At 39.2% G+C, this 14,253-nt stretch overlaps 1 protein-coding gene across 4 annotated transcripts in view; it reads right to left on the reverse strand.

Annotated features, from left to right (window-relative positions):
* SOX5 (SRY-box transcription factor 5) overlaps positions 1-14,253 on the reverse strand; it is a 257,211-nt gene that overhangs the window by 128,801 nt on the left and 114,157 nt on the right. For all 4 annotated transcript variants that reach the window (XM_054386406.1, XM_054386407.1, XM_054386405.1 and 1 more), the window contains exon 5: positions 14,001-14,069. In XM_054386406.1, coding sequence (XP_054242381.1) covers positions 14,001-14,069 — 69 coding nt within the window. The remainder of the gene's footprint in view (positions 1-14,000; positions 14,070-14,253) is intronic.

A 14,253-nucleotide genomic window follows, 5' to 3' on the forward strand; every position in this document is an offset into this window, starting at 1 on the left:
TCTGTTCACCCCCAGGGCTTCTAACCAATAAAAATGTGCTAGCATAGAGAGAAGGGCATCAAAATAATGCATTATAGGTGAGCAATATTCCAAGAAGATATGCGAACAGTGTTGGCTAAATGAGCCCCGGAATAAACGTGGTTGCAGCCTCTTGCCCCTCTGGTTTGCACTGATTCTCTGGCTGTCTTAACATCTAGAGTCTGCTCCAGTAGGTGCAGAAAAACTGCCTAGCTTCTAACTCTTGGATCCCCCTTGAGAAACTCTGAAAAAGATTGTCCCAGCCATCTGACAATAGTATTTGTGGAAGCAGTAACACAAAACACTGCAAAAAAGAGAGCTCTTTTTGCAGAAACAGCTTACTCTTTTTAAACTATTTCCAGGCTCTAGGGGAGCGCAGTATCAGGAGGGTAAAAAGTAATCAGTTCTGTGATGAAAGACAGAAGAAAAGGCAAACGCACCCAAACCAAAAGAGAGAAAAATTCTGGCAATGAGGGCAGAAGGATGGAGAGCATTTGTGCAAATACAATTACATGTGCAATGCATTTAAAAGCAGTGGCATTTTTATTACAAAGAAGAGTTTAGTCAAAGTCTCAAGAGATCTGCCATAAAGCAAGCCTTGCCTTGCTGCCTGGGCTGCCTGAAAGAAACACCTGTTACACTCAACAAAAAAAAGACAAAACAAACAATAGGTATAGAAGGGAGGCCACGGTTCAAACAATGTGAATCGGAGAAGCCCAGTTTTCTCTAAATGAAGGGCTAGAACCCTATCAAATGAACAGTTGGGGAAAGCACAATTCTTTGTATTTACAGGGAAGTTGCACAGATTATATGATGGCAACAAATACAATATACATATCTGAGCTGTGCTTCCTAGGCACCAAAAAGGACAGGAACCTCCTAAGATATCCCTGTGTGGAAGAATAAACTTACTTGAGCCCAGCTCCAGGAAAAAAGATAGCCGGCTTTCAAAAGAACACAATGGACAATTTTCCTCCCACGGGGCCTTTGCAAGAGTTTCTGCTAAGAGGATACTGAGCTCAAACAAGCCCCACAAAAGACACAGAAAGCAAACTTGTGATTTCAACAAATCCACCTCAATACACGGAGGGAATTTAAAGAACACCTAAACTGGAGGTATTTCCCTTAATATAAGCAGTGTGAATATTATTCACATTGAATACAGAATTCTAAGACAGTGAATTGATTACAATTTGAATTTCTTTATTCTGACTGTAGCAAAAAGACAGGAATTCTTAACTGTGCCATAAGAAATAACACAAAGGAAGCAGACCGAAATAACACTCTGCAAGTCATGACACAAAAAGTTAAAATCTTGAAAAATAACATTTCAGATCTTCCTTATATCTTGAGTAAAGAAAAAATACAAGAAATAAAGCATAATTCTACTTCCAATCACTGTAATTTATCTGCTTCACACAACTTGGCTTCCTAACACAATGTCAAAGAAACTCCTGGATCTATCCTGTATCTAGGGAGCTAAGGGAAACCTCCTGCTGCCAGAATCAAGCTCACAGAAGAGAAAAACAAGGAAGCTTGAAAGTTTTGTTTCCTTCAGGTTTTCTCTGCATCAATGGAAATACATGATGATTAGTGTCCTGTTCTAAACTAAAGGTTCTGCCATGACTTCAGTGGAAGAGGAACTGTCATCAGAGCTGAAGAATTACTAAAGACTTGAAAAATTCACATCTAAGATCAGCTATAACTTGATGCTAGTAACCCATGCCCTTCACATGGAAAACATCACTAATTCCTTCCTTCTAAAATTATTTAGAGACATAAAATATCAATGTCCAGAGAATTAATCATATTTGTAATTGCTCTCTGAACCGGAGTGAAAACACATGCCATTGTGTGTATGAGGTAAGACCATAATTAATCAGCTCTTTAATATATGCCCACTTGTTCCTGCATTACAATTTCAGACTCTAGGCTTAAAGAAAGGGAAATGATGCTTAATATAGACATATGTGATTCTTAAGGATGTTAAGAACTTAAAACTCATTACACACAGTGTATGAAAAAGCCCCTCCTGCTGACATACTGCAGCTCAGTAATGTTTAAACCACAGAGAAGATTCTACATGCAGTGTGAAAAGACATGAAAGCATATTCTCACCACATGGAGCTTTAAAGGGCCAAATGCTTAAAGCTTAAATGCTTCAATTTTCCATCAAATACTCAAACTAAGAGACTCCTTCACTAAAAGATCTGTGGCTTTGAATTTTGTACTTTTCAGCCTTGTTTTTCTTGCTAAAGCATAGTGTGGTAAATTAAAAGGAAAGAGTTGATTAGTGGCAATTTGTGTTACAATTGAACTGGTCCCAACCCCACTGATGGAGAAAGAGGGAAGCAAACGGCAGATGTAGAAAACAAAGTGTCGAGTTCCACTTTCAACATAGCCAGCCCAAACAGACTCTCAAGTAACCTATCTCCCTTTCCAAGGAAGACAGCGATAGGACAAAAAGTGTTCTCTATTTTGGTGTGAGACCAAATTAAAAAAAAAAAAAAGAGGAAAGGAAGAAGAGAAAGAGGAGCTGCATAGTACAGGCTCCTATCCACCACACCCAAAGAACTGTTTTCTCCTGCTAGCCCAGGAGAGCACAGCATTTCTCCTGTCTGAAGGGCCATTTGGCACTTCTCTCATGCAGACTTTTCAGGGCTTTAGCTGGGATGACAACATACTATAGGTGGTTGGTGTAACAGTATAACATGCTTTTAGGGCCATCAAAACTATACAGAAGCACTGGTAAAATGTTACTTTGGATGAAAAGTCAAGGACTCAAAACATAAAGGAATGTCAGAATTAAGGTTGTCAACAGAATTTTCATTTTCTCTCTTGTAAGTACAGCCCACAATTATATTATCACATAATTCTGCTCCCTGGGGGTATTGGTTTTTATTCAATATGTATGACAGAGATACATGGGAATAAAATAAAGGTATCTGTTTAACCCAGTTCCAGCACTTGTAACTTTCAAATGCCTTACTTCCTTACCTAATGCATTCTTTTGTATACAATCTTCACAGCACAGAAAAGTATAGAAATCTCTTGATAATTTCTGTCTGAATTAATTTTAAATTGCTATCTATAAACAAGTTAGTTGAAACTCTGAGTTTCAACTTTAGAATAATTTGTTGAACACTATCATCTTTCAAAGAAGTCAAACCTTGTAAAAACTAATGCATACATTTTATAACCAGTGCCCTTACTATACCAAATGTTATAAACTCTGAGTACTGAGAATTATATGTGTCCCATTCAATAAAAACTTTTCATATAAGTCTTCATTTTAGTTTTCAGAACTTTACTATGTATATCATGAAAGTTAAAATTCTTTTATTTAACTTTTAAATACAAAAAACTCTGGCATATACTCCTCAACCTCTTCAAAGTAGACCTAAAACCAATTTGAAGAAAAACTTGAAACAGTTCCTTACAATTATTTACAATTTACACATTTTATTCAACTTTTGTGTGTGGAAGTTGAACTTAAATGGATACTATATATAGCACAAAAATAAAGACTGTTGCCATGTTCGTCTTTGCTCAACAGAGATTTCCACAAGACATCTGTACCTTTCTCTCTCTTTCCCCAAACTTGTGAGCTTTCACTTACACTGTCCCTTCAGTCACTACCCTTCAAGTGATTAAATATTCCTTTACTCTTCTAACAAATACCAAGCTTAAGCAATTGCCCTCCATTTTAATTTATACAGTTCAGTGGCAGGTAAGTGACAAAGTGGACATCCAAACTAAAACCACTCCCCTTGATCTCTTGCATGCCATTACTACCAATGATGAGCTCATTTTGTCTTCCAAACTATGCAGAGTAAAGCACTGTCAATCTTAGGATGCCAGCTGTCTGAGAAAAATCCAAGGTGGTGAAGCCAGTGGAGCTGATTCAGTAGGGTGAATGTATACTTTTCCCTCTGAATCATTTTCAGCCATTATTCCAGCAAAGAGCTGAACGTACTCTGTTTTGAATGAGGCATCAAAATGAAGTTATGACCATTTAAGATGGCAAGAGATGACTCAGAAAAGCAAGTCACTGCCAGTAGAATCTAAACAATCCTCAAATTTTTCCCTCTTGATACAGGTATGGATGCTGGTAGCAACTCTGCAATGCCAAAAATAAGCTATGTCTCACCCATAGCTGCTTTGGTTAGAAAAGAAATCATTTCAGATACAGCAAGCTGGGCAGAATCAGGTGCCCCGATGCAGCGCTCAGAATCATAACAGAAGATAATGGTCCTTCTACATCAACATTCCCAGTGTTGCTAGGATAAGAAGTGCAAAGCTGGCAGCAGCTTTTTTTTTAAGTAGTAATAGTGGGCATAGGTCAACACCATGTATTTCCTGCCCAAATTTAGGAAGTTACATGCTACTTGCTTCTATCTCCCTGTTCACCATTTAATGTGAAGACCTGCATTCCATCTCAGCTCTGAGGATTTATGCTTGTATTTCTACACAATGTTTGCAGGGAGGGTTCTATCAAGTTAACTCTTACAATGCTTGGTAAGGTAGATCAAAAAATTACCACCTCCAGTGGGCCAATGAAACCCTACACTGGCTGTTAGTGCTGACATTAGAGAGTTAGTACAAGAAAACGTACCCTCACATCTCAGCTCCTGCAGGTCACAATCTCCTAATAAGTATCACTAAACAGTATCACCAACAAACAGGTACCAATAAAAGTTTCACTTTCTATGTCATGTCTCACTAAAAAACACAGTAACTCCTAATAATCTTAAAAGAAACATCTTCTGAGTTTAGTTAATGCCAGGCAATCCCAAACATACTCCATAATACTGCAGAGGAAATAAAATGAGATCTGAATTTGGATTAGTTGCATTCTCTTTGGGATCCTTCAGGATGTCATGTGCTACATAAACCAAGTATTACTTGGACAGCAGGACTGCAAACTCCCAGTTTAGAGAAGCCACCAGACTTAATATGCAGTTGTGAACTCTCAGATTTAGTTTTGTTCTGGGAGTGAGACCCCACAATAAATGCTCTCAAATTATGCAGCTCAGTCATTTTGCAACTGGTGACCCTTATGACGACGTTCTCATTTTCAGAGCCAATGTGATGCCACACAGTGATTTGTCTGTTAAATTGAATCTTTGCCTCTAGATAGATAGATAGATGGAAAGTTTATTTTGAAATGTCTCCTTGTGCCACTGAGTCTGACTGATGTGAGATGTTATTTTGAACATGCCAAAGCATCTGAACGGCTCCAGTCCTTTCTTTTCAGCGTGCATTCCTTGATAAGTGGCAAAGCTTCCCACTTATCAGTCACTCAAAGTGACTGTGGCTGTCAGTTGTGTACAAAGCGCAATCAGTTTGGAAGGAGAGACACCAGCATTTTTCTTCTCAGCTTGAAGCAAACACGTTTTGACTGCTAGTCATTCAATTTTAAAGCATCTTCAATTAGGGGCGGATGAAGATATAAAGAAAACACATCCTAAACACCTCCACCAGCCAGCAGTAAAAAATTTATTGTTATCCCCTGCTTTACCTTACTGAAGAGGAAGCAGTAGCAGCCTTTTTTTTGGCTGCACAACAAAAGTGCTCATGACTACATACACTCCATACGGACAAGATCACAGCCACAAAAAGTCCACGTTCAGCTTTCTAAGCCACTTACACAAACTACAGCGGTACCTTCTGCTTTTGTACCTCTGCTGCCTGCTGTGTAAATACCTACACAGGTAGACAAATGGGTACCAAACGAATTAAAAAGACTGTGAAAATAATAACAAGGAAAGAAAAGAGAGGGCTGGTAGAACGGAGGAACTGACGTGGGAAAGGGTGAGCAGCTGTGTAAGGAAGATTGCTCGGTACTGCAGTGCCAGGGAGTCGGAGGTGGAAGGAAGCAGAAAAAGTCATAGGGTGCCTCAGAGAGATGCTGAAAACAGAAAGGAAGACAGAGCCCTGGAAAGAGAGGTCTCTGAGAGAATGCTTATTGAGGCCTTGGTGTGCTGTGTTGCCAGCTGCAATGACTATCTTTGCTAATATTTTTCTCAAAGAGTCCTAGCTGCTGGATTATTTTTGGTGTTTCAGCATTTTGTCCTGGCTTTAAAAAAAAATATATATATATTTCTAGCCCTCCCTTGTGATTGTGTGAGAGAACTGGAGAATAGGCACACTGAAACCTCACCAACAAAACAGAAATTAAGGAAAGATGCTAAAGCAGAAAGAAAAAAAAGTCATAAAGTTCAAAATAATCTCAGATTTTTAGAACATTTGGACAGATAACACTGGAGAAAGCTGCATTATAATCAAGTGCTGTTCCAATCATGTAGCTCAGCACAGGTGAAAAAGCTGACTATCTGATGAAAACACAGCCTTGTAGTCTCAATAAATTCAGGTTGTACAAAATTCCAATCATATTTTCCTTTTCTACATTGGTGCAACTAGACCAATCAGCAAATTTAGATTGTATGAGCGTAGGAAAGGCACAAGATGAAGTTATCTGTAGATGCTTGCTCTACCGGTCACCTTACTTGGGAAGTAAAAACTTGGTATATTGGAGCAAAACGTTGCTTTGCACAGAAATAAGTGCAGCTGAACACCTCTGCCACTTTTTATGTAACTTTAATGGCAATGGAAGGCAAGCCTATAGGGTACTCTAAAGTACACTCATCGTATCTTTCAGCCAAGCACACATTGTTTGCTGAACTTGAGAGGCCAGCAAGCAATTAGCTCACTCTGACTGCTAGCCTAGATTTTTCTTTTTACTCCTCCCTTTCCCTATTTCTTCCCACAACCCTGTCTTTTTTTTTGTATGTGTGTGTGTGTGTGGTTTTTTGGGTTGTTTTTTTGAATAATTTATTTCCCAGGGGCTTTTTCCCACTCAAGGGACAGGCAAGTCATTCTGATAACTGATAGGACATCAGCTGCAGAGCTTTTGTGAGAAACAATTGTTCAGCCTCTTTGCCGGCAACCTCAGTTGTTTGGGAAGAGGTTGCAAAGTCATGGGAAAGGCTGCAGTGTGACTCCTTCTTGGGCCTGTCTCACTGAATCCAGTATGCCCATGTTTATAAGCTGCAGGAAAACAGCTGCTCCTGACACATGATGAATTTGGACAAAATGTCCCCAATCTAGGAGCCTGTTCGGTTCGACTATGCAGTCACAGCTTGTCATATCCACACTGGCAAAAACAAAACAAAACAAAACAAAACCCAAACTGTCTCAGTGGACAGAGTCTGTTCTGAAAACATTTTTCAAAGTGAGGAGGAAGATACTTTCTCAGAGTTTCCTATGGAAGAAAGGCCTCATTAAACTCCTACTAATATGAATAAAAGCCTTTTACTATGTTCAGTGTGAGCAGGATCAGGCCCTCACTTCAACAACTTTCTTGTCTACCAAGAAAGCCTTTTGTCCTCACCTCTGTCTGATATGCAATTAAGGACTCTAATTAAGGAAGAACCAATACTGTTCTGTGCAATGGCTTGCAAAGTGGTTGTAGCACCAGAAAGCCCTGCTTTGCCATCACTGACTTCTTAGAAAATCAGAATTCACAGGGAAAATGGTAGTATGAAAGCAACAGGTATTACTAAATCTGTAACCATGAATTTATGTAGTGGTTGTTCATTTTCATATCTCAAGTGAAAGGATCATGTTCCACAGCCCTTCAAAGCCTCCTAGAGAACTCTGGGTTACAGCCATGCAAGATGCTGAGGACCAGGAAACAAATTTCACAAATCTGCATAGTTGCACTGCGGAGATACCAACACGGCAGTGATTAAGGGTAAGGATCTCAACTCTCCTTATTATAAGCACAACGTACTACAAGTATTTAGCTCACATAGTGGCCTGCTGGAGTTTGCTTTCCAGCAAGAGACAAAAAGTGAAAGAATGAGCTATGTTGGAAGTATAATTTAGAGTGCAAACTTGTTGGGGCAGGGAACAAACCTTTACATTTCATTGCATACAGTCACAGACGGTCAGTGTCTTCTCTCAGTAAGAAAGACACCAGTACTGTTACAACTAAACTTCATCTGAACTAGGTCAATCAAGATCTCAGTGTTTCCTTTAAGTAAGAGAACATCAACAAGCCTGAACATCATTCAGCCAGCTCTGGATAACAGATGTTTGCTCACCTGAGGAGTTCAAAAGCAGCAACAAAATCTATACAACAAAACATTATCAACAGAGAGAACTGTGTGGGTAAATCAAGATGTCTAAATTATGACTCTAGAAGGAGGTCTCTATCAGTGTTTTGGACAGCTGAAATCAACCCAGAAGCTCTTGGTGCTTGGAAAGTTTTGACAATAACAACTGTGTCATTTCAAAACTGCACGTTAAGTTTAAAAAATATTTTTCTGAACTTTTGTATAACCGAGAAACCAAATCCTTCTTTCCTCCCCAAAAATACATCTAGATTTTGAAAAAAAGATCTGGCTACAAAATGGACTAACCATCCTGCAGGAAATTCCAAGTCTTTAAGCTTTTATTAACATTCCAAATTGGAACAACACCTTAAACCTCAGAAATTAATGAAAAAAAAAAATGATTCCCAGTCTGATTCAGGAACATAGTAGCACAGCCAGGCCTCTCCATCTACCAGCACAACTCATGTGGAAAGGACAGAGCCAGCTGTCGGAGGATGGGAAGGGCAGCAATCTGGATCCAAGCTCACTACAGAAAGCCTTATTTGGGGCTGGGAGGACACACAAGGCAACTGAGGGATTCAGGAAAGCCTTTCAGCCCAAAGGAGTGCAACGTCTGGAGTGCCACAGTGTCTATGCTCCCTGCTGCTAAGGATCTGCAAAGCTTGAGGCCATTGTGGCCACAGTAAGGTTTTTGCCTGGAAGCAGGGCCTCCTGGTATTCCTGCCAGGTGCTACCAGGTTCTGGAGCTGCTTGCACTATCTGGCCAGGCACCAGGTAGAATTCACATCCCACCTGACAGGAGGAGCAGGCTAGAGGCATGCCTTTCTAGCTTTGAAACAGAATTTAGTCAGGATCCTCTCAGGCTTCAGAGGTCTAAACCTTCTAACAGAAATCCCATTAGAACATCTGCTGACAAGTTTCTAGCTCTGAGGGAAAAAGAAATCCCTCTATTAAAACACAGAGTCATCACATGGTGGCTGATTGACAGGAATTACTCTCCAGTTTCAGATAGCACTCAGTTCTTAGGCTAAGTACATCACCCAGTAATGAATAGAAATTAGTAACCAAGCATTGGCAGCATTAAAAGTCAAACACAAAAGTGTGGTCCAACTGGTAGAGACAGTAAAGCAGTGCTGTTGTTTCCTGCTGCTTTGAGATCTTAGTTTCACATTATTTGCAACCTAGAATGTTCCAAGATCCTGAGCTGGGCTCTCCAAAAAAATTTTTACTAAAAATCTGAGCAGTTTAAAACACAACATTTGGCCTCCGTTTTGTTTGCCTTCTAATTTTGGAACTTGTAGTGCTCATGGTTTCAGATTTTGCCTGAAAATATGAGAGCTGGAAGTTTACATTTTGAAGAAATGAAAGCTGGCATTTTTGTCATCACATGACTCCAAGAGCTGGGACTTGAGGGAAAAACAAAATATTGTCAAGCTCTCTACAAAATTGTGAGATAAGCAGCATTGGTTTTATGACAATTTAAGATGCAAATTAGGCCTGTTTTATCAACAATGGCCTACCAAATATAAATTGCTTTATGAATTTTAACAATTATATTTTGCTTTAAATACAGTTCAATTACAGTGACATTTGTCACTGAGCTTCAAAGCCAACTATTCAGTCATCAACCGGAGGCAGACTTTTGCTCTAAGCAAGTAGAAAGTGTCTGTTGCACAAGACTTTGCATCTCTGAGACACCCCTCAAGGTAGAACACCAGGTAGAACACCAGGCACACTCATTGTCTGTCCTCGGTACTAGTTCAGCATCATGAAAAAGGAGCCAACTAGCCTTACTTTTTTTTTCCACTCTCTATCCACCTGATGTAATAGCTACAGAGCCCCAGACTTTGCCACGTTCTAGAGCAAAGACACTAGGAAGCAGACTGCGGCCTCACAAAAGAAGATGAGGTAGCCAAGATAAGAGTTTCCCCGGAGGCCCCAAAGTACAAAACTAAATTTAGTCCAAGAACTTGCTGAGCCAGCCATGCTTGCTGTCTGCATACTCTTTCCTCAGCCTTTTCTACAGCTGCAGATCACTGTTTTGAGACACAACCTGAGATCTTTTGGGCTGCTGATACCAAAAAGTTAACAAACATGCACTCCAGTTTCTTTTTTGGTAAAATAGCAAGACAGAAGTGTGCAGCGGAGAAGATCCCAAATATTCAGCAGACTGAAACTGTTAAAGTGAAAAACCTTTTCAGTACATATACATACGAGATTAAATAGAACAGAAAGTAGTGTGCATGGCAGGATACATTTCAAATGGTCATAAAATAAGATGGGGGGGATGTTTAGTTACTTAGAGAAATTCAAACCTCTTCACAAACTAGGTTGAGAACATCCTGAAAAGCAGAAAAAAAAGAAAAAAAGAAACAGAAAAGAAACATTAAAAGGAAAAGGGAAAAGGGAAAAGGGAAAAGGGAAAAGGGAAAAGGGAAAAGGGAAAAGGGAAAAGGGAAAAAGAAAGGGAAAAGGGAAAAAGAAAGGGAAAAGGAAAAGGGTAAAAGGAAATGGAAAAGGAAATGGAAACAGAAAAGGAAAAGGGAAAAAAGGAAAAGGGAAAAAAAGAAAAGGGAAAAAAGGAAAAGGGAAAAAAGGAAAAGGGAAAAAAGGAAAAGGGAAAAAAGGAAAAGGGAAAAAAGGAAAAGGGAAAAAAGGAAAAGGGAAAAAAGGAAAAGGGAAAAAAGGAAAAGGGAAAAAAGGAAAAGGGAAAAAAGGAAAAGGGAAAAAAGGAAAAGGGAAAAAAGGAAAAGGGAAAAAAAGGAAAAGGGAAAAAAGGAAAGGGAAAAAGGAAAAGGGAGAAAAAAGGGGGGGGGGGGGAACGGAAAAAAACGAACAACAACAAAACCCCACAAACCAGAAACCCCACATTTGCCAAAATATGAAATCCTGTCTAGATCACATTTTAGCGTTCTGAGATCATGCAGATTCTTAATCTAATCTGCAACTTTTCTCCAGTTTAGCATTATCTCTTTACTCAACTCTCTACACAAAGACAAGCTTTTTGTCTTCTGCATCAGTGATACTTCCTGCCAGTTAACTCAGAAGAGATGAACTTGAAAAAGACATGCCAATTAGAGCTACATTTTTCTAAGCTCAAATAGCTAATCCATCTTTTTTTAGCATCATAAAAGTGGCTTATTTTAAGTGAGCTGTAGTTATACTCTGCAGATGAAGTCCTCTAAGTCCCTTGCTTATGTATTGTATGTGTCTGAGTGATTGTAAGCTGGAGTAGAGAGAGGGAACTGTTTCCAAGTTAGCACACTTAGAGAAAGGGATCATAAATCATGGGGTCACTCAGGTTGTGCTTTTTTTTTAACCTTAGGGTATTATGTTTTCAATACAATATTTCAATGTTTTTTTTCCGTGTAATAATTTATCTGGAATCATGGCAACTCTTACAAGCCTAGAAAAAATTGGCTCACGTAAAACGAGTCCTTTGTCATAAATAGGTTGTGTTCATAACTGCAGTCTAATCATTCAATTGCACATAAGTCAAACAGTTATCCAGACTTTGTAGAAATATTTCCCTGTCAATAAATCTAATGCTCTTTAAAAACTCTGGGCCAATGTGACAGAAGCCTGTTAGATTAATTAAGGCAAGGTCAGAAAAGCTGAACTCACAGCTACATTCATGTCACAGTTTTGTTCTACCTACCGTAACCTGACTGTAAACTCACAGGCCGTTTGAGACACGGGCATGTTAGGGTGACTTCATTGTCTCTGTTTAGATACAAAGGAAGATTTCTGCAAGAATTGTTTCTTCTAACAGTCAACTAAGCATGCAATTGAGAAGAAATGTTTTGCATTGTATTCACTGTCAGTAAGGGTGTTTGTTTTGGGTTTTTTTTTACTTTTAAATGCTTTTGTCCTTCACAGTAACTGGACTGCAACCAGGGTTCAGGACCATACAGACCATGGAACTGTCATGAGACAGGCAGTGTAAGCAAAATTTCACTACAAATAGATCATCTCTATGGGAATGAGAAGACTGTATTGTCTCTTTGCCTGTTCAATTCTTGACCTTTATCATGTGACCATCCAAAAGGAAGGTGCCCCAAATCTGATGGGTTTTGTGCGAAGCAGACCCTGAAGGTGAAATTCTGACCTCGGCAGGGTCAGTGTTTCATTCAAAATTCCTTGAGACAGACCTCCAAATCATTTCTTAGGATTGTGGCTTGTATCAGATAGTAGCTAGCTGACTTTCATTTACTACTGACTTAGGTCAAACATGGACCAGGGATCAAGAGATGAAAGGCTCTACATCTCATTATCAATAATCAGTGTTCTTCACTACCCTAAAAACGACATACTTCATTCTTATCTACAAGGCCTTAAAACTTAAAAGGCTTGGGGTCAAATTATGTTACTTCAATTTATTTTTATTCTCTGCTTACAAAACAGCTTCCTCTCTCACTCTTATAGCTAAACACTGAAAGAGTAAATACTTTCATTGCTATTGTAGAGGTTCCACCATTGTTTTTCTTTTTAAAGTCTTATTAAAGATACAGTAATAAAGAAAAATCCCTCCCATATTCAAATTTAAAGAAAAGAAAATAGGTCAAAGCCAAGGCAATCTCAGCATCATTTTCCGTGAAGTGCATCTTGTACAGAAGTTGCCTTATAACAAAGGGGTAGACCTTCCTCAGAAGTTTTAGAGTTACACAAGTCCTGATATTGAGAGAATATCTTCTGAAATGACAGAGCCAGTTTTTCTTCTAGTGTGGAGCCACACAATTCCTCTGATTTTGATGGAATTAAGTTTTCTTAGGTGAGTTATGGATATGGCCCTTAATTTTAGGCAACTAATCCTGAAACATCAAAGGGAAGCTTTGGAAGAAAAATCCTGTTGTTACTGAACAAACAGAGCACAGTATCCACTTCCACAGTTACTTGCAATGCTCTATCCATAATTGCATACTTAGACAGAGATTTTACCATGATTCTAGATATCTGTAAAATGTCAAACCCTTCCTTTGTTATTCTGTGAAAACCTTCACGTGCAAACTGATCTGCATTATTCCCAAAACAGGAGCATGGATATATACTTAGAAGAAAGGTAATTACACACAGTCAATGGCATAAAAAGAAACTCCTGAACACTTTAAGGAAAAAAATTAAATAAAGTTTACTGGTTATGTTGGCTTAACGACTTTTTTTCTACTACTAGCAGTAAATCTATAGATATCTAGCATCTATACAAGATACTCTACTGAATGCAACCGATGTTTTGACCAGATTTGACTTTTGCCACTCCTATCTATAACTGAAAGATAATTTGGTCCTGCAAACCCTTGCTCATATGACCAGCTCCTCTCATATCCTCTTCCTGATCCTATAGCAACCCTGCTAATCATATAAGGCCCTTGAGAAACTGATCTTTTTTACTTACTGACAGAAAACATCCTCATGTATTTCCATAAATAAGATGCAAGCCATCTGCAGAGATTCTTAAAGAAACTACGACTTGAAAGGGGCCTACAGGAAAGCTGGAAAGAGACTTCTATAAAGGTATGTTGTGACAGGACAAGGGGCAATGGTTTTGAACTGGAGCAGGGTAGATTCAGGTTAGACATTTGGAAGTTCTTTACTCTGAGGGCGGTGAGACACTGGAATAGGTTGATCAGAGAAGTTGTGGACACCTAGACCAGGCTGCACGAGGCTTTGAGCAACCTGGTCTAGTGGGAGGTATCCCTGCCCATGGCAGGGGGTTGGAACTAGATGATTTTTAAGGTCCCTTCCAACTCAAGCTATTCTATGATTCTATGACTCTATGATTCTATGATAATGCCTGAGGTAAAGCATGGGGAAATTGAAAAGAGAAGAGCAGTAACAGAAGCATGTGTGGAAACAATCTCTGACCTGGATCTGTTGCTGAAGAAGGTTAATTTTGTGTTGCTGCTGAAGGAGCTGCTGCTGTTGTCTTGCGATCTGCGGAGAAATTGCACAGAAGAAACATGAGATATGTATCACCACTCCTGGAGTTGGTGCATAGTAAACTTCCACCCTGCTTGGTTCTTTAAACTGCTCTATAAAGCTAAGAAGCCTTCAAGTGCAAGGTGGCCAGAGCCTGGACTGACACTGTGAAGTAAGGCACTCATATTCAAGAGCAAAT

This window comes from Indicator indicator, chromosome 14 (genome assembly GCF_027791375.1).
Source record: "Indicator indicator isolate 239-I01 chromosome 14, UM_Iind_1.1, whole genome shotgun sequence".
NCBI classification, from domain to species: domain Eukaryota; kingdom Metazoa; phylum Chordata; class Aves; order Piciformes; family Indicatoridae; genus Indicator; species Indicator indicator.